Raw genomic sequence first — 20,218 nt, forward strand, 5'->3', positions numbered from 1 at the left:
GGTTGGATCATCTCTCCCCTGCGATGAGCGGGATCGTGACCTCTTTGTTGCTGCCACCACAGTGATGATCGTCGATGGGGAAATGACCAAGTTCTGGGGATCCACCTGGCTGGGAACTACACCGCTGCGCTCTGTTGCACTATGACCGTTCCTTCGCTCCAGGTTCAAGACAAGATCAGTCAAGGATGCACTGCATGACAACAAATGGATCCAGGACATCAAACGACCACCCCTTTACGATGCAAACATCACAGAATTCCGCCGCCTTTGGAACCTAATTGGAGGAGCCAATGTCATCCTCCACCCTGCTATTCTGCTGTTGCTGCCTATAGGCTCCAATTTGCTGGTAGGATAGACTCAAATTTCACCAATATGTTTTGGCGCGCCTGGGCACCACCCCAATGCAAATTCTTCGTATGGCTGCTCATGTTGGATAGACTGGTGTGCCGACAGACTACAACGTCGAGGGTGGCCAAATCACTACTTTTTCCCATTGTGTATACGCAACTTCGAGACCTCACTGCATCTTCTATGGCAATGCCCTAAAGCCCGGAGAATTTGGTGTATGGCTGCTGCCTGGTCTGGCTGCACTGCGTTTGATCCTGCAGCATGGCCTGGTGAGGAAAGCTCGGCGGAATACTGGCTTGCGATCGTCTCGGCTGCTCTTGATGAGCACAAGAAGGGGATAAAATTCATGTTGATCCTTATCTTGTGGGAAATATAGCTGAAGAGAAACAACAGAGTGTTCAACAAAGAGATCGCAACCCCGGGCTGTCACAATACAAGCCATCAAACGAGCAATTGACTCGTGAAGACTGGCAGGAGCGAAATGTGGGCAGCCCCCCTTCGGGGACCCCCCTTGAGAGATCGATCCTTACTTAACCCCCACTGTTTTTTCAATTTTTTTCTCTGATCTTTCATCCTTGTAGCCACTTCAGTGCCCCCTGTAAATATTGCTTGATAATGAATAAGCCAACAATTGCTGGTTTCCTTCACACAAAAGAAAATTCTTAACGAGCCAATATAGACACAAACTTACCCAACATATTAAAAACGCTCTTATATTATGGGACGGAGCGAGCACTTTATTTGGCCGTTAAAACTACCAGAAAACAGATAAATCTTATGCCCGGTCTGCACTATTCATTCATAGGTTTTGACCAATCTTTTCGCCACGCCCCCGCAGAAAATCATTACAAATTAATTGACCGTTTGCTTAACGAATTTTTCTATTCCATTCCCCATTTATGCGGAAGAGTTCATAGCATGTCACCATCATGCGAGAAGCAGAGCATAGGGAATCAGAACAGAGCCGGGGGAGAGAAGCAGGGCACGCACGCACGCACCTTCGCGGCGCACAACGGCAGAATATACTACTCCTAGTAGCGTAGGCGTAGCGAACGGGGTGCAAGCACAGAGTCAACGGCCCAAGGAGGCGAGGAACGGTCGCTCCTGGATTCTGGCTAACAGAACCGGTAAACTAATAAACAGCCCTCTCACAATCACATTCCCGAATTAACGGCCCCTCCCTCCCTCCCACCCTACGGACGCGCCTCCCCCCTAAAAATAGGCAGATCTCGCGCCGGGGGGCGACGCGCCGGCCTCCTCCTCTCCTCCGTTCGTCGAGCCCGGCTCCCCTCTTCGCCGCCGGCCAATCCAATCAGCATCCTCATTCGTCCCCTTCTCCGTGGTTAATTCGATCTGCGCTGCGGTTCCGCTTTTGTTTGATTGCGATCTCTCCCCGTCCCCGTGGCGTCGTTTTCGTCTTACCCCCGCCCACCCGCCCACCCGCGCGGTTGATTCCTTTGTTGTTTGTTCCCATCTGAGAACGGACGAGCTTGCGTCCGTCGGCGGGAGGTGGGTGGATAGATAGATACAGAGGCGGCCGAGGATCGCCATTACGGTCCAAGCCGATCGGGCGTCACGCCACGCGCCCGGCTTTAAATCCTGCCCCCATCCATCTATCCCATGGGCGGACACAGGATCGATCCGGGCCACCTCCTCCTCTCCGCGCTCCGGGCGTAGACGCATTCTTCGCTGCGATCTAGCGGAAAGGGGGGAGATTTCGACCGATCGATCCGTCGGCCGGGAAGATGAACTCCCTCACGGCCACCGGCAGCAGCAGCGGCGGCGCGGAGATGAGGGCGGCCGACGGCGAGGGGTACCTGCGGGCCGACGGCTTCGACCTCGTCAACCTCGACATGCAGCTGGAGAAGACGCGCTCCAGGGTCTGGCTGGATCAGCAGCGGGGCGCGTCCCCCGCGCAGCCCGGGGAGCTCCTCGAGTGGGAGATCGACCTCGCCAAGCTCGACATCCAGAACCAGGTCGCCAGCGGCACCTTCGGCGTCGTCTACCGCGGCACCTACGACGGCAACGACGTCGCAGGTATTAAAATCATATACGCTCCCCCCCTCGATCGCCTGTATTATGTAATTCTGCACTATCTCTTCCACTAGTCTGGTCGCCTGATTGCCATCTGCTCCATAAGATTTGACATCTGGGTTGTGCTTGGTTTGCAGCCCCTGCTCCACAAGGCTTCTCACCCAAAAAAAAAAAAGAACAGAAGAAGTAAATTCCCGAGCCAAGGCCAAATCTTAGCTAATGATTTTATTGCGGTCAAATCATTGACTTGCCCATTTCACGTTGCCTATCTCTTCCCAGCCAATTGAGGCAACTAGTTCATGGTAAAAGTTATCAAACGTTGGCAAGTACTATTGACATTGCAAATCTTGACTTGACCATATCCAAAAAAAGAAACATTGGAGCTGCAAACCAAGCACACCCTTATTACTCCCATGTTATCAACAATATTGGGGCTGCGCACAAAATTGATCGTTGTGAAATTCTAAGGATGTTTTTATGATAAAATTCTAATGATACACTTGTCCAAATAAGGTTTCATAGGTTAATGTTCAAAATTATATCAAACGTGTTTTAAGACTTATAGAATGCAGTGTTAGATAAGTTAACAGATTGGTAGAAGAGAGATTGATGGCAGTACCTTGTTATCGCTATTGGTGGAGGGGGTGGAGGGGGTGGAGAAGGTGACAGGGGAAGCATGTCGGTATACTAGGACCATGGTTGGGTGCCAGTTTTGTCGTTGTGAAGGTAGTAGCCATTGTGGAGGGGGCGGAGAAGGTGACAGGGGGAACATGTCGGTATACTAGGAACATGGTTGGGTGCCAGTTTTGTCGTTGTGAAGGTGGTAGTAACTATGGAGGGAAGGAGGGGAGAGGATGACGGCGGAAGCATGTCGATATGTCAGGAACATGGTTGGGTGCCAGTTTTGTCGTTGTGAAGGGGGCGGAGAAGGTGACGGGGGAAACGTGTCGGTATACTAACATGATTGGGTGCCAGTTTTGTCGTTGTGAAGGTAGTAGCCATTGTGGAGGGGGCGGAGAAGGTGACGGGGGAACTAGTCGGTATACTAGGAACATGGTTGGGTGCCAGTTTTGTCGTTGTGAAGGTGGTAGTAACTATGGAGGGAGGGAGGGGAGAGGATGACGGCGGAAGCATGTCGATATGTCAGGAACATGGTTGGGTGCCAGTTTTGTCGTTGTGAAGGGGGCGGAGAAGGTGACGGGGGAAACGTGTCGGTATACTAACATGATTGGGTGCCAGTTTTGTCGTTGTTTAGGTGGTAGTCACTGTGGAGGGGAGGGAGGGGAGAGGATGACGGGGGAAGCATGTCGGTATACTAACATGATTGGGTGCCAGTTTTGTCGTTGTTAAGGGGGCGGAGAAGGTGACGGGAGAAACATGTCGGTATACTAACATGATTGGGTGCCAGTTTTGTCGTTGTGAAGGAGGAGTTGTTGTGGGGTGACGGGGGAAGCATGTCGATATACTAGGAACATGGTTGGATGCCAGTTTTGTTGTTGTGAAGGTAGTAGCCGTTGTGGAGGGGGCGGAGAAGGTGATGGGGGAAGCATGTCGGTATATGCTAGGAACATGGTTCGGTGCCACTTTTGTCGTTGTGAAGGTAGTATCTGTTGTGGAGGGGGAGGACAAGGTGACAGGGGAAGCATGCCGATATACTAGGAACATGGTTGGGTGCCAATTTTGCCGTTGTGAAGGTAGTAGCTATTGCGAATGATGACGATGTGAGGGAGATTTATTGGGGATCTTTATGGATTGCCAATTTTGCCGTTGTGAAGGTAGTAGCTATTGCGAATGATGACGATGTGAGGGAGATTTATTGGGGACCCGCAATCTATCAGCTTTTGTTTATATTTTGATGATACTTTCTTCGGTTCAGTTATTATTATTGATGATTTTGACACTTCGGATATATGTACACTATTTGCATCGTTAATATTTTCCTACTGCAAGTATGAAACCATCTTAGTTTAATCTTTTCTGCTTTTATCCATTATTACTCAACTTGCTAGTGAGAAAGCTAGCTGGAGAAATTGGAAAATATACTCCCTCCGTCCCCAAATTCTTGTCTTATATTTGTCTAGATACGGATGTATCTACTACTAAAACATGAATTGATACATCCGTATTTAGAAAAATCTAAGACAAGAATTTTGGGACGGAGGGAGTACAATAGAGCCATATTTTGAGTATAAGAACCTAGTTCCATTTGTGTTTTCACAAGTCTGCTACTCTGCTTACAGGGTTGCCGGTCGGTTTAGGTCCTTTTTGCACTGTAGCTGTGGTATATTAAGAACTCATTCTTTCAGTTCAGAAATTGATTGGGGGAGGGGGGGGGGGGGGGGCGCTAGCCCGGTTCAGAAAAAAACTTGTAAGAAAAACATACCATTGCAATGTCACTTCTCAAATCATATAGGTTGAATATGATGTGTGATTACACCATAAATGGACAACAAAAATACAAATCAGACAGTTCTTGTGTCTAGGGAACAAATCGAAGATAAAAATACTCCTAAAGCAATTTCATGTTTGACCTGTGCCATTTGTTCCTCTGTTTCTCAATCCTAACACTTAAAGACTACAGAATTCTAGGCTTGGTTCAGTCATGGCTCCCCACAGCAACTAGCTAGCTTAAATATTTCCAGTATCTATCAGTTCTTGTGGCTAGGGAACAAATCGAAGATAAAAATACTCCTAAAGCGATTTCATGTTTCTCAATCCTAACACTTAAAAGACTATATGTTTCTCAATCCTAACACTTAAAGACTATAGAATTCTAGGCTTGGTTCAGTCATGGCTCCCCACAGCAACTAGCTAGCTTAAATATTTCCAGTATCTATCAAGATGAAAATGTTTATGGACATTAGACTCGCAAAACTACATGTTTTGTTATTCATGATCATAGTAGCGACATTACCATTTTTCGTTTACCTGGAGTGCATTTTTCGTATGATGCAGTGAAGGTGCTGGACTGGGGGCAGGAAGGTCAGGAGAGCTCATCGAAGCACCGGGAGGCCTTTGAGAAGGAGGTGGCCGTGTGGCAGAAGCTCGATCACCCCAATGTCACAAAGGTACCTGATTTATACACACATTAGATGCTAGATCAATTTGAAGCGAGCGCTTGGTGAAATTAACAATGAACTGTGTCATGTCTATTTGTGTGTAGTTCGTGGGGGCGTCAATGGGGACGTCCCAGCTGAAGATCCCGGCGAGTAAGAAGGGCGGCAGCAGCCACGGGCCAGGCCAGCGCTGTGTGGTGGTGGTGGAGTACCAGCACGGCGGCACCCTGAAGACGCTGCTGTTCCAGCACCGGGACAAGAAGCTGCCTTACAAGAAGGTGGTCCAGCTGGCGCTGGACATGGCGAGAGGGCTGAGCTACCTGCACGCGCAGAAGATCGTGCACCGGGACGTGAAGGCGGAGAACATGCTGCTGGACAGGAAGAAGTCGGTGAAGATCGCCGACTTTGGGGTGGCCCGTGTGGAGGCGCAGGACGACGACAACATGACGGGGCAGACGGGCACGCTGGGGTACATGGCCCCCGAGGTGCTGGAGGGGCGGCCGTACGACCACAAGTGCGACGTGTACAGCTTCGGCGTCCTGCTGTGGGAGACGTACTGCTGCGCCTTGGCGTACCCGAACTACAGCATCGCGGACATCTCGTACCACGTGGTGAAGCTGGGCATCCGGCCCGACATACCGCGGTGCTGCCCCAAGCCGCTGTCGGAGATCATGACGCGGTGCTGGGACGGCAACCCGGACCACCGGCCGGAGATGGCCGAGGTGGTGGCGATGCTGGAGAGGATCGACACCACCAAGGGCAAGAGCATGACACCCGCCGTCCCCGACCACACCTCGCAGGGCTGCAGCTGCTTCGGCTTCTCCAAGTAGTACTCGTTGTGGTGTGATGCGGGTCGGCCTGCTGCTATTTTTTGTTTCCCTTTCGGTGGTGCGGTTGTGCGGATGGGTGAACGCTTTGGTTGGTCGTCGCGGCGTCTCTCGTGGAAGAAGAAATGTGTAGGTTGCCTACTGCCGCTACTCGCTTGTGGTTGTGGGTGAGATGATGGTTTATTTTGCTTTGCATAAACACTGGTCGTCTTGTCTCCGCCGGTTTGATGTTTTTTGGTTCAAAAACTTGTCGTGCCGCTTCTCATCCTCTCAACTTTTTTAGCCAGTCACTCGTCAGCAAAACCTAGCCACTTATCCTTGTATTGCGATGACAATGTCCTTTATTTCTGCTCTAACTTGGGTTGTTAGGTGATACTACTTACAAAGACTGAGACCCTCTCATGTAGATGCAGAACACTCAAGACTAATTCGAGAGTTGATAGCAGGCTGCGGAGCCCGCAGTCAGATAGAAACTACGCACAGTATATTAGTCTCATGGAAGGACCACCGACCACACACTTAGATAAGTAAGTCTTACACGAGAAACGATTCTGAGTTCTGTACAAGTTTTTTTCTTTTTTGAGGGGAATTCTGAATTGTGAAGATAAAAGACATGCGGAGTAGTCTGACAGCAAACCCAAAAACTGATGTGCATCTTCGACTCTGGCCACTGGACCAGGCACGCGGAGACAGGACGCCAGTGGAACATTTTCTTCGCAGGAATCAAAGGCGGGAGAGTTGCCATGCACAACATCAGGCATACGGTAGAATTGCCTTCGCAGGCAGTGCTGATCATATCAGGGTAGGGGAAGCGACAACAGTGAGCTCCACAGAAGATAAACAGAACGTGTGGGGTGCATCTAGATTAACTACCCTCATGAACTGGGGTAGATTGCACGGGAGGAGGAACCCCACAGTTTCAACATCACAAATCCATGGCATTCCAGCTGCATAACAATGTTGGAAAGGAGGAGAGAAAAACGAAGCAAATAAACAACAGGGAAATCAGGAATAGGCACGCACGATCACAACATTTCTTATCACTGCTCACTGATTTTTCAACGCCTATACAAGAAAAAGAAGGCCATGTGAAATAGAGCCGGTTTAGAAACAGTTGTGGTCTGCGTATGCTTCAAGTGGGCAACTGCTTCCTGCAGGCACCATAAACTAGAGCAGCAACCACTAACCCAAACTTATCATTTAGGCTTGCTCGATTTAGAGGGTAAACACCCCAAATCCCCTTTAGTTCCCTTACCCAAAAAGAGTTCCCCCGCTTTATATTACAAAGCAACCAACACCGATAACACCGCAATTGCTGGGGCGAGCAGCACAGCAAGCTCAAAAGAAAAGAAAAAGGGAAAAGAAGAAGAAAGAAATGCCAACAACGGCAGCTCGACAAAGCGCAGATGACCCGCCACTGTTGCGCCCTCCGGAATCGTCCCACCACAGTCCAAGGCTCCGATCCAGCGCGTACCAAGCAGCACCTCCAAGAAGGAATGCGACGCCAACGACACTGCTGCCGGACGTGTCCTAGGATTCCCCCGGCACGCGAAGGGGAGTGGGGGATGGATACCACCGACACCCTCCAGGAAGGAATGGCGGCACCCGCAGGCGACACCGGATCGGAGCCAGAAGAACCGGCAAGGATTTCTCGCGCATTCCCAACCCCCATTGCCCAACCGGGCCGGAGCCAACCAGCCAACTTGCCGCCCACCAGCATGCGCCACCGCGGTCTTGACGCCACCCACGCCGCCTCACTAAGAACACCACGAGGCCAAGAGGACAGAGAGAGAGGCGCCAGGCGTCGGGAGCAGCAGCACTGGAGCCGCGCCAGAGGGAACCACCTCCACCGCCGTCGTGCAGGAGGCCCGTGCCTTCAGCACTGTTGCAGTCGCCCTCCGGACGTGGGAGCAGGGCATACCAGGCCACCCCTGGCCCGGCCAGGCCCAAAACAGGCCCGCTAAGCCCCGTCGGCCATGCTGCAGCAGGGCGTCGGCAGCTCCGCCAACACCCACCAGCCCGACACACCCGCTCTGCCTCCCGGGAGCCACGCCGACGCCGCACCCTGCCGCTGACCCGCCCCGACCCAGATATGGCCCAAATGGCCCAGATCTGGGCCAAGCAGGAGTCTCTAGTCCCCGCCGCCGCACCACCCCGCTGCAACGACAGCGCCGCCGCCCAGCAGATCTCCCGTGCGCCGGTACACCCCCCGGAGCTGAGCCACCCCATGCCAGAATGCCACCGAGAGGGGAATGGCCAGGGGCCGCCGCCGCCAGCGTCGCCCAGGCCAGGCCAGGAGGCGGGCGCCAGCGGCAGAGAGGGAGGGCTTGGGGAGGAGGGGCCAGGGCGCGGCCGGTCGCCCGCGGGGGCGACGCGGTCGCGAGAGGAGAGGGAAGGCGTTTGGGTAGTTTACCGCTTCCCTCGTTCAGTTCCCTTGGGAGGGGTTTAACCGAACAAGGCCGTAGGATGATTACTTCTAGCAGTATAGTCAAGTTACGTCGTGCTACGGATGCTACTTCATACTTACAATCTGATGCTACACACATCCCACATGCAACCAATTTCTAGCAAGGAGTATGTATTAATTCTGCAAGAAAATGGAACTTTCTGTAACAAACAATCAACATGTGGCATACAAAAGACAGGCTGCTTTGTTTGTATGCATGCAAAAGAAGGCACTCAAAATCGAGATAAGCGCTAAGCTGAAAGGCTTTCCACTGTATAGCAGTATTCCTGCAGGTAACCAGCAGTAAGCTCAATGGGCAAATATAGCCCATTAATATACTGCCAATGGCAAGAATAAGCCCGCACGTGTGGTCAAAATGCTTTGTTCCTTAAACTGGAAATATAAATATACTGCGCTGTGAAAATGTGTGTTCCTTAAACTAATCTTAGTAACAGTCTATGCAGGATTGATACTACTTGGAGTGTTCGACAGCCGCTTGGATCAATAAGTTAAGACCTACTCCCTCCGTAAAGATCACTACTTTATTATTCCAAATGTGTCAATTAGGCCTATGGTGATTGATTTCAGACTATTATGACCTACTTGATATACTTGGAATACTTTTAGGACCTCCAGTGTGTTTTACTCTTTTTTTTACGGAGGAAGTATTTGATTCCATGTACAATAAAAAAGGGCCTACTTGATTCAGTTGTAGACTAATTTTAAACAATGTACACCGAGTAACCCAGAACAAGAGAACTAGAGAAAGTGGCAAAGCTCAGGTACAGACACAAAACATATAACCGTCACAAAACAACCAGACCATTAGACGGAAGTCAGAGTATCATAGCAGAAATGCATCATTACATTAGATAACCTATAGCCAAGTTACATGGGTAACCAATAGCCAAGTTAGATTGGATAACCTATAGCAGGTAACAATGGGTAACTGACAACCAATAGTCATGTATAATAGCAGAAATGCATCATTATTTCTAATCTGATACAACGCGCATTTGAATACAGACCAAATTCTAACAAGCAGTGGGTATTAGTGGTGACATACTACAACATGGCAGGCCTGATTTGTTCCATGCATGGAAAAGATGGGACATCCAAAATCAAGACATAAGTATCAAGAGTAGCCTGCAGATAACTACCAGGTTGTAGAATAGGGCAATTAGCCAACTAATATTAGTGCCACATATGGGAGGAACGAACCAGGGCAAGTAAACTAGGAAGATTCAATACTAAAAAGTCGTATGCTCTGGTTAGTTCAAACCCGCAGTATTCATATTTGATTCAGTTGCAGCCTACTTTCATACATTTGACATCGAGTGGATCAAAACAACAGAACTAGATAAACTAGCACACACATGTGCACACCAGCAGCTTGGTTCAAAATCAAATAACAATCGCAAATTCATCAAGCAACATATAACCAACGCATTAGGGAGAAGTCATGTGTCATAGCAGAAATGCATCATTACATGGATGACCTACAAGCCTGCCCTATAAGCCAAGTTACAGTGGATAACGCAGAGCCAAATAAGATTGGATAACTTATGATCAAGTTAGAACAAATAAACAATAACCAAAAGTCATGTTAGAACGGATACCAATAACCAAGTATCATAGCAGAAATGTGTGGAGGGCTATTAATGGTGAGAAGCAACCAAATTCTAACATGAAGTAGGTATTAACGGTGACATACTACAACATGACAGACTGATTTTGTTCCAACGCAAGCAAAATATGACATTCAAAATCAAGGCATAAATATCAAACTAGAAGTGTATTGCTGCAGCTTACAAACAACTAATACTTGTAAGCTGACATTTGGCAACATGGCAATTGGCTAATATATCAGTTCCACCCATGGCAAACATGAAACTAGCAAGATGGATGTTGAACAGCCAATTATAACACCCCAGTTACGTCTATTTGATTCAGTAGCCACTACTTCTATACCATTGACAAGCAGCCGCCAAGAAAAACAGAACAGGTCGGTTTAAAATCATAAAACATGGCTAATTCATCAAGCACAGCCACACAGGATGTCAAATATAACTAGCAGATATAGTGACATTGATAATCAGATCGACCAGAAGTAGCACCACAGAAACATCCTCTTACAACCAACCACGACTATACACTGATCATCATCCGCCCAACGATTTCCATCAAGCTCTACTACTAATAATACTATATAACTAGGTTACAATGGATAACCAATAACCAAGAGTCAAGTATTATGGCAGAAATGCATCATTATTTCTAATCTGGTACTGCACACATTTGAATAGAAACCAAATTCTAACAAGCAGTAGGTATTCATAGTGACATACTACAACATCGCAGGCTCATCTGTTCTATGCATGCAAAAGATGGGCATTCAAATTCAAGACATAAATATCAAGTGTATTGCTACAGCCTTCGTAAAACTACAAGTTGTACAACAGAGCAACATGGCAATTAGCTTACTACTATCAGTGCCGCATATGGCGTGAAAGAACCTGGGCAGGTATAAACTAGAAAGATCAGTACTAAACTGCCATACGTTCTTGTTAGTTCAAACCCTTATGCATATTTGATTCAGTTGCAGACTAGTTTTGACAATTGACATGGAGTGGACCAGAACAACTAGATAAACTAGCACACAGGTGCACAATAGCAGCTTGGTTAAAAATCAAGCAACAACGTAAATTCATCAAGCAGAAAATGGATAACCTACAACCAGACCATTAGGCAGAAGTCATGTATCATAGCAGAAAATGCATCATTTGGATGACCTATAAGTTACAACGGATAACCCATAGCCAAATAAGATCAGTTAACATATAGTGGAAACCAATAACCAAATTCTAACAGGCAGTAGGTATCAGTGGTGTAGGTATCAGCGGTGACATACTACAGACAGATGGGCAGATTTGTTCCAATGCATGCAAAGTGACATTCAAAATCAAGAGAGAAATAAACTGAAAGTGTATTGCTGCCGCTTGCAGATAACTAATACTAACATTGGGCAACATAGCAATTAGCCAGCTAATATATCAGAGCCACCCATGACAAGAACGGAACTAGCAAGGTGCATATATTAGACGGATCTGGCTTGCCTGCTTCCTCCCCATGCTCCCATCCATGCTCCCACCTCATCCTACGGCTGTCTTTTTTTCTTTTTTCTTTCTAATCTAATCATCTCCCCCCTGATTTTAAGGGGGTGGGGCCGGGCCTTATTTTGTTCCAATCAAATCAAGCCACATATGCGGGAGAACAGATGGGCGCACGCGTGGGGAGCAGGCAAGTCTCATCCATATTAGACAGCCAATTATATATTAGACGGCCAATTATAACACGCCAGTTAGGTTTGTTTATACAATTGACAAGCGGCATCCCAGAACAACAAAACTACTTTGCTACGATTTCATCAGTTGACAAGCAGCATCCCAGAACAACAGAACTACTGTAATATGATGTCATTAACAAAATCCGAGTGGCTGATATGACTAGTTTTGAAAGAGGATGTCAGACATAAGTACATAACTACTCTTAATATGATAGGAGTACATCACAAATTCCGAGTACCTGATATGATTTTATTACAGATTTGCTATTTCATATCTAGATGTGATATACTATCTCACATCTAAATTCAAAACCGTTGATCTGTTTGTCTTTAATTTTCGCTCTAGTTGATCGTCTCGCCTCGCGAACCAGTTCAACGTACGTTGTCCGGCGCGACGGCCCGCGTCCACGGCCATGCGAGTGGGGAACATGCCATTGTTTTTCTTTTCGTGATCTTGGATTTCGTGTCGATGCATGTGTGCGCATCGTTTGTTTGCTTTTCTACAGTTCATTATGTGCTTGCGGCTGGGTCTTTTCTTTTTGTTGGCCTGTTGTGCCCGCACAAAGCGATTTGAACTGTTTTTCATCCTGGGGTGCATGGTATAAATGCACGAGTCGGTTGTGTTTTTTTTTTCATTTCTTCCCTTTTTCTTCTATCTATTTGCGTTATACTTTTAAACTTTTCTAAATTCAAATGTTTAAAAATTCACGATTTAAAAAAAATTATGGCAATTTTGTTTTAGTTTTATTTATTTATTTCGGTTTTAATTGTTTTTATTTCTTTTTTCCTTATGTTTCTTTATTGTACTTCTTTTCTTGATTTTCAACCGTTTTCTTCGTTCTTTGTTTCTTGGGTTTTACTACTTCCAACATTGTTTTAATTTTTCTCATTCTTTATTTTATTTGTTCTAAATTCATGATTTTTTAACACATTTAGCAATGTCTCATCTAAATTTCGGTCCGCTCTACCTGTTTGCTTTTAAAATGTTGTGCAAATTTTGATCGTCGATTATTTTGTCGCGCTCATCCTATACTCACACGTCTTGTCGTACGTCTAGTCTCCATTGGTCTGCCCGTTCGCGTGTGCTTCTTTTGTTTTGCCGTCTTTGTGGCACGATCTCGGGGCCCGTTTCTTTTTGGCTTGTGTTGCATAAGTTGAAGATACGAGCTGGTCACTGCCTCCTCAGTTCCATCGCCACTGACTCTCTCGCATTCCCCTTTGTCTTGGAGTAGAGCCGATGCGAGTAGGAAGGAGGGTGTTGACTAAGGGGTTCGAACTTTGTCCTCGCGATGAAGAACGATGCAGTAAATGATGATGCGAAGTGACTTTGGATCCATCTTTGTCTTTCTTGCCCTATTTTTAATCAAGGGATCCATTATTGCAGCATGCTGGCGACCCGTTTCACTATGTTGTTTCTAAACGTAATTGATTTGCTATTTTTCACAACCGGAGCCCGATTTGTTTGGTCCCAATTACAAGTCCATCCTCGAGCCGCAATTGGGGCCTGGTTTTTTTTTGTCCCAGTTGCAAGTCCACTACCGACTCCCAACCAGGACCCGACATTTTTTTCCCAGTTGATAGTCCAACCTCGACTCACAACTCGGGTCAATCTTTTTTGTCCCGGTTGCAAGTCTACCGTCGACTCGCAACTGGGCCCAACTTTTTTGTCCCAGTTGCAAGTCCACCCTTGACCCGCAACTCAGGTCCAACATTTTTTTTCCCAACTGCAACGTTTTTTCCCATTCCGTGCTTTGTCCTCCCGTTTCCTACTACGCTACGGTAGACTTTATTTTTCTTTTGAGACAAGCTACTCTAGGCGGCAGCCCTAATTCTTATCTTTTTTCATGTCTTCTTATAGACAGTAGTCTTTTTCCATTTCTTCTATATGAGCCGTTGCGTTCCCTTTTTTTGTCATTTTACTTTTTTGTTTTTATTTTTTGTTTCATTATTTCTTTAAAATTAAGAAGTATTTTATATTCATGAGTCTTTGTCTTTTATTTATATTTATTTTTTGTTTTCTCTTTTCATATTTGAATTTATAATTTTTCACTCAGCAATCTATTCGCTTTAAATGTCATGCAAATCTTGATCGACGGTTGTTTTGTCGCTCGGGTCTTGTGTCACATCGTCAGTCTGGTGACTACTTGTCGGCCTTGCTCACGCAACTCAGTCGCCTTAGTTTCTAATCGCCCCAGTTGCAAGTCAACCATGTACTCGCAACTCGAAGGATGTAGTTTTGTAGTTGCCCTAGTTGCAAGTCCACCCTCGACTCGCAACTCGGGGGGTGTTGTTTTTTGTTCTTGTTTCATAGTAGTTGCAATTAGACCCTCGACCTGCAACCAGGGGTTTCTGTCGGCCCAGTTGCAAGTCCACCCTCGACTCGCAACTCGGGAGGGTGTTGTTTTGTTTTCACCCTAGTTGCAAGTCCACCACCAACTTGCAACTTGAGGGATTTAGTTTCTAATCGCCCCAGTTCCAAGTCAACCATGTATTCGCCACTCGGGAGGGTGTAGTTTTGTAGTTTCCCTAGTTGCAAGTCCATCCTCAACTCGCAACTCGAGGGTGTTGTTTTTTGTTCTTGTTTCCTAGTAGTTGCAATTAGACCCGGTTTCAGTCGGCCCAGTTGCAAGTCCATCCTCGACTCGCAACTCGGGAGGGTGTTGTTTTGTTTTCACCCCAGTTGCAAGTCCACCTCTGACTTGCAACTCGAGGGATGTAGTTTGTACTCGCCCCAGTTGCAAGTCAACCATGTACTCGCAAGTCGGGAGGGTGTTGTTTGTTTTCACCCCAGTTGCAAGTCCACCCCGAGTTGAAACTTGAGGGATCCCGTTTGTAATCGTCCCAGTTGCAAGTCAACCATGTACTCGCAACTCAGGAGGGTGTAGTTTTTTAGTTTCCCTAGTTGCAAGTCCACCCTCGACTCGCAACTCGGGGGTGTTGTTTTTTGTTCTTGTTTCATAGTAGTTGCAATTAGACCCCTAACCTACAACTAGGGGTTTCTGTTGGCCCAGTTGCAAGTCCACCCTCGTCTCGCAACTCGGGGGGGGGGGGGGGGGGTTGTTTTGTTTTCACCCCAGTTGCAAGTTCACCCCCGACTTGCAAATTGGGGGATGTAATTTGTAATCGCCCCAGTCGCAAGTCAACCATGTACTTGCAACTCGGAGAGGGAGTTGTTTATTGTTTGTTTTCACCCCAGTTGCAAGTCCACCCCCGACTTGCAACTCGAGGGATGTAGTTTGTAATCGCCCCATTTGCAAGTCAACCGTGTACTTGCAACTCGGGAGGGTGTAGTTTTGTAGTTGCCCTAGTTGCAAGTCCACCCTCGACACACAACTCGAGGGGTGTTGTTTTTTCTCTTGTTTTATAGTACTTGCAATTAGACCCTCAGCCTGCAACTAGGGGTTTCTGTCGGCCCAGTTGCAAGTCCACCCTCGTTTCGCAACTCGGGAGGGTGTTATTTTGTTTTCACCCCAGTTGCAAGTCCACCCCTGACTTGCAACTCGAGGGATGTAGTTTGTAATCGCCCCAGTTGCAAGTCCGCGATCGTCTCGCTACTCGAGGAGGGTGTTGTTTCTTATTTGTTTTCACCCCAGTTGCAAGTCCACCCCCGACTTGCAAGTCGAGGGATGTAGTTTGTAATCGCCCCAGTTGCAAGTCAACCGTGTACTCGCAACTCGTGAGGGTGTAGTTTTGTAGTTGCTCTACTTGCAAGTCCACCCTCCACTCGTAACTTGGGGGGTGTTTTTTTGTTCTTTTTTCATAGTAGTTGCAATTAGACCCTCGACCTGCAACTAGGGGTTTCTTTCGGCCCAGTTGCAAGTCCACTCTCGACTCGCAACTCAGGAGTATGTTGTTTTGTTTTCACCCCAGTTGCTTGTCCACCCCCGACTTGCAACTGGACATGTATTTTGTTTTTCATCCAAGTTTCAAATCCACACTCGACATGCAACTGGGCTTGTAGTTTATTATTGTCCCAATTGCAAGTCCATCCTTGGATCGCAAATGATATGTTAGTTTCATGTAGTTGTTCGAGTTGCAAGTTCGCCCTCAACTCGCAACTAGGCTCGTAGTTTGTTTCATCCCAATTGCACTTCCATTCTCGACTCACAATTGGGCTCGTACATTGATGGTTGGCCTAGTTGCTAGTTCACCCTCGACTCGCAACTGGGCCCATAGTTTCGTTGTTGTCCCAGTTGCAAGCTCACCTTCGACTTACAACTGGGCTCGACCCTTTTTACCTCAGTTTTACAATCCAGTTTGATCCACTTGCAAGTGCACCGTCGACATCAACTTTGTCCGAGGTGCATATCCACTCTCGACACGCAATTCCTGACCCCGACCCATTGGCATGTTCACCTTGGAGATGCAACTTGCCCGAACCCTACCCAATTGCTTGTCCACACTCGACATGCAACCGAGGATGGACTTGCAGTTGCATGATCGGCCCTTTGTCCTAGTTGCATTTCGCTAATAAGACAACAAGGCCCGCTAATACCTACAATAAGGACCCGGGGGGGGGGGGGGGGGGCGCTGATACAATCACTAAGCTTAGCGGTCGCTCACTATTCGCTCATAGTGGGTTGGACCATTTGCGTTGTTAGCGAGTGCTTTTTGGGAAGCGGTCGAGGATTCCTGGGAGCGAACTGTGGTTTGGGGATCCGGTTTTAGGAACCTTTTTGGTGGTTTTGGGATGGTTGCAACCGGCTTTTTTGTTCTCTTCTTTTTTGTCTATTTTCCTCTATTGGTTTTTTGGTTATTCTTTTGGTTTTTTCATTATTTTTCTTATTTTCCTTTACATTTTTTTTAAAAATTGAACCTTTTTCAAATATATGAATAATTTTAAATTCGTGAACATTTTAGAACTTTGTGATTTATTTATTTTGAATCGGCGAACATTTTCTAAATCCATGAAGAATTTTTAACACTTTTGGATGCACGGTCGATTGTTCAGTATGTGTTTTAAAAATATTTAGTGTATATTATAAAATGTTTTACCGTATATTTAAAATGGTTCTACGTATATTAAAAAAGGTTAAGTTTGTATGAAAAATATATTTAGTGTGTATTAAAAAAGTTTAGTTAATATAATTAAAAAAGTTCATTGTGTATAAAAGAGTTCATTGTAATAAAAAATTAAATTTATATTACCATAAAATCGTGAACATGTTTCTGATTTTTTTTATCAAACTTTGTCTTGAAAATTAATGCATAAAATATAAAGAGTGGAACGGAAAAGCAAAAACAAAAGGGCAAAAAAAAGAAATCATTTATAGCCTACTATAAGCTAGCGATCAGAGACACGCCGCTAAAAAGATGGCAATAAAACGCAAAAACTAACAAATCGATGTGGTAGAGCTACTTTATTTTCACTGATATACATCTGATCGCTAGCTTTTCCTGAAAAAAAAATCTGATCGCTAGCTTCGAGTAGTGACACAACACAACTTATCAAGGTGCTTGCTGCTTCTCCTTGCGTCGCCATCCGATCTAATATGATATATCGATCTACCGTACACGCACAGGGAGAGAGACATGTAGCAAGAAGGAATCTTGGGCTGGCTGATGCACACCGTAAAAAGCTAGCCTCCTGCGTACACACTACGAGCTGTCGGGGGTATAGGCTGGCCCACCGAGGCGGACGTGAGCGCGAGACTGGTTCGGACAAACAAGATAAACAATATTATCTCACATCTAGATATAACATAGACGGATCCATTTTATTAACATTCAGATCAACCAATTGTAACACCCCAATTGGGTCTAACTTGATTCAATTTGTGACCAAGAACAACAGAACGATGTAAACTAACACACACGGTGCACAACAGGTCCGATCAAAATAATATAACCGTCTCAAACTCATATAACTACTGTTGATATGATTCATCACAAATTCAGAGTAGTAGATATTGTTCCATTAATATTCAGATCAACCAGCAAAAGTAGCACCACGGGAACATCATCTTACAACCAACCACGACTACACACGAACCATCATCCGTCCAACGATTTCCATCAAGCACTACTAATACTAGTACTGTATATATCTAGATAGGCAGGCAGATCCACGGCGGGGATCAACAGCGGTCACCAGGAGGGGAGGCGGGCGAACCTAAGAGGAGGTGAACTTGGTGACGGCCTTTGGTGAACTCGGAGACGGCGTGCTTGGCGAGCTCCCCGGGGAGGACGAGGCGGACGGAGGTCTGGATCTCGCGGAAGGTGATGGTGGGCTTCTTGTTGTAGCGCGTGAGCTTGGCGGCCTCGCCGGCGAGCTTCTCGAAGATGTCGTTGATGAAGGAGTTCATGATGGACATGGCCTTGGAGGAGATGCCGATGTCGGGGTGCACCTGCTTGAGCACCTTGAAGATGTAGATCTTGTACGTCTCCACGCTTTTCTTGCTCTTCTTCTTGGCCTTCTTGTCGCCGTCCTTGGCCGAGGTCTTGCCCGCCGCGGGGAGACGCTTCTCGGCCATGGGCTTCTTCCCGGCGGGCGCCTTCTCGGCCTTCTCCGCCGCGGGCTCCTCCACGGGCTTCTTCGCCGCCGGCTTCTTCTCCGCCTTGGGCGCCATGGGGTGGGGTAGGTGGGTGGGGATTGGGCTTGAGGTTGAGTGCGGGAGGAGATTGGGGAATTTGGGCTGCGGTGGGGAGAGGAGGAGGGGGCGGTGGATTTATAGCTGGGAGGCGGTGGGCTTTGATTGGTGGAGGGGCTAGTGCCGCGGATCGGTGACGTGGAGCGGTGTGAGGCGGTTCACGCCGCTTTGGATGGACGGGCGGGATGCGTTGGGGCGTGGATCGGCGGGGATGGCGGGATTGTGGGCGGGATCGGAAAAGGAAAATGAATTGTTGGCGGGACGATCGGAAAAGAAACGCAAAATGGATGAGCAAATGTTCGGGGTGCGCACAGTGTCTCATCACAGTAGAAAAGTGCGTAGCATCAAACAAATTTACACATTTCAATGATATCCGAATGAAATCTCAATATAAATTCAACATACGAATATATAAATGGCTTTCTGAAGATGAAATAAAGGTCTCCCCGCCTAGCCCCGTTCCAGTGGTGCGTCTAGCATCGTTGGTGGGCGTGTGGAGGTGTGTCTCCGGCGGATCTATCTTTGGTGGATTTGCTCGGATCTCGTTGGTGTTCGTCTACGTTCGTGTGTCTTCGGATTGGATCCTTCCAATCTATGTTATTCTTCATCTGCGGCGATTGTTGTTCTGGTGCGCTGGTCCTATGGGGCCTTAGCACGACGACTTCCCGACTGTCTACTACAAGTTGTGCCCGACTCTGACGATGGAGGGGCGATGAGGGCGGCGCGCCTTCGGCTCGCTTCAGTGCTTGTAGTCGTTGCTAGGTGGTCTACGGATCTGGATGTAATTTTTATTATTTTTGGTATTCGCTGTACTGCCATGATTGAAGATGAATAGATCGGAAGATTTCCCGAAAAAATGTTCAAATTTAATTAATTATTACAACACCAAATTGTTCGAATCTCACACGAATAGAAATGCATACAGATGGGGATCTATCTCCCCCCATAGAGTTGCCACCAATGCTCAATACGATCATGCTGGAGTTGGTTGTGTGCATCACAGTTCTCGATCTCCCGGTAGGTCTCAAGAAATGCGGTGATCTCATCTGCGTCCCTGACAGGCTTCACACGGCTACCAGCATTATCATGATTGTACTCCAAGTCCAAATCCCTCTCATCCGCGATGATCATGTTGTGTAAAATTACACAAGCAGTCATGATGTTTCACAGGAATTTTTTACCCCAGAAACGAGCAGGACCTCGAACAATGGCAACCGAGCTTGCAACACACCAAATGCCCTCCCAATATCCTTTCGGCAAGCTTCTTGTACTTCGGCAAAAAATGCGTCTCTTGATTTTGGGGTCACTTATGGTCTTATCCAAAGTTGACCATGATGGATAAATACCGTCGGTAAGATAGTACCCCATGGTATAGTCATGGCCATTGACTGTATAGTTGCAAGCCGATGCTTTGCCACTAGCTAGCTCAACAAATAAATGAGATCGCTGCAAAACGTTGATATCATTGAGAGACCCAGCAAACCAAAGAAACAATGCCAAATCCAAAGATCATGTGAAGCAACGGCTTCAAGCATGACGGTTCGTTTACGTTTGTGGCCGGTGTATTGCCC

The 20,218-nt window shown here is 47.0% G+C and overlaps 1 protein-coding gene and 1 pseudogene across 1 annotated transcript; one reads left to right on the plus strand and one right to left on the minus strand.

Annotated features, from left to right (window-relative positions):
- The first annotated feature begins 1,468 nt into the window (after positions 1-1,468).
- On the plus strand, positions 1,469-6,511 carry LOC109786493 (serine/threonine-protein kinase 52). Its single transcript, XM_020345064.4, has 3 exons — positions 1,469-2,385; positions 5,338-5,450; positions 5,546-6,511. The coding sequence occupies exons 1-3, from the start codon at positions 2,094-2,096 to the stop codon at positions 6,266-6,268; spliced, it is 1,128 nt and encodes a 375-aa protein (XP_020200653.1). The 5' UTR covers positions 1,469-2,093; the 3' UTR covers positions 6,269-6,511.
- An 11,439-nt stretch (positions 6,512-17,950) lies between these two features.
- On the minus strand, positions 17,951-18,676 carry LOC109786472 (histone H2B.1-like; annotated as a pseudogene).
- Between the last annotated feature and the right edge of the window lie 1,542 nt (positions 18,677-20,218).

The sequence above is a fragment of the Aegilops tauschii genome, chromosome 5, assembly GCF_002575655.3.
Source record: "Aegilops tauschii subsp. strangulata cultivar AL8/78 chromosome 5, Aet v6.0, whole genome shotgun sequence".
Taxonomy (NCBI): domain Eukaryota; kingdom Viridiplantae; phylum Streptophyta; class Magnoliopsida; order Poales; family Poaceae; genus Aegilops; species Aegilops tauschii.

Bases quoted from the DNA above. Each gene is read 5' to 3' on its own strand.
- LOC109786493 (XM_020345064.4), top strand. From the start codon at position 2,094: ATGAACTCCCTCACGGCCACCGGCAGCAGCAGCGGCGGCGCGGAGATG. The intron at 2,386-5,337 runs GTATTAAAATCA...CGTATGATGCAG, and splicing joins CGACGGCAACGACGTCGCAG to TGAAGGTGCTGGACTGGGGG. The intron at 5,451-5,545 runs GTACCTGATTTA...ATTTGTGTGTAG, and splicing joins ATCACCCCAATGTCACAAAG to TTCGTGGGGGCGTCAATGGG.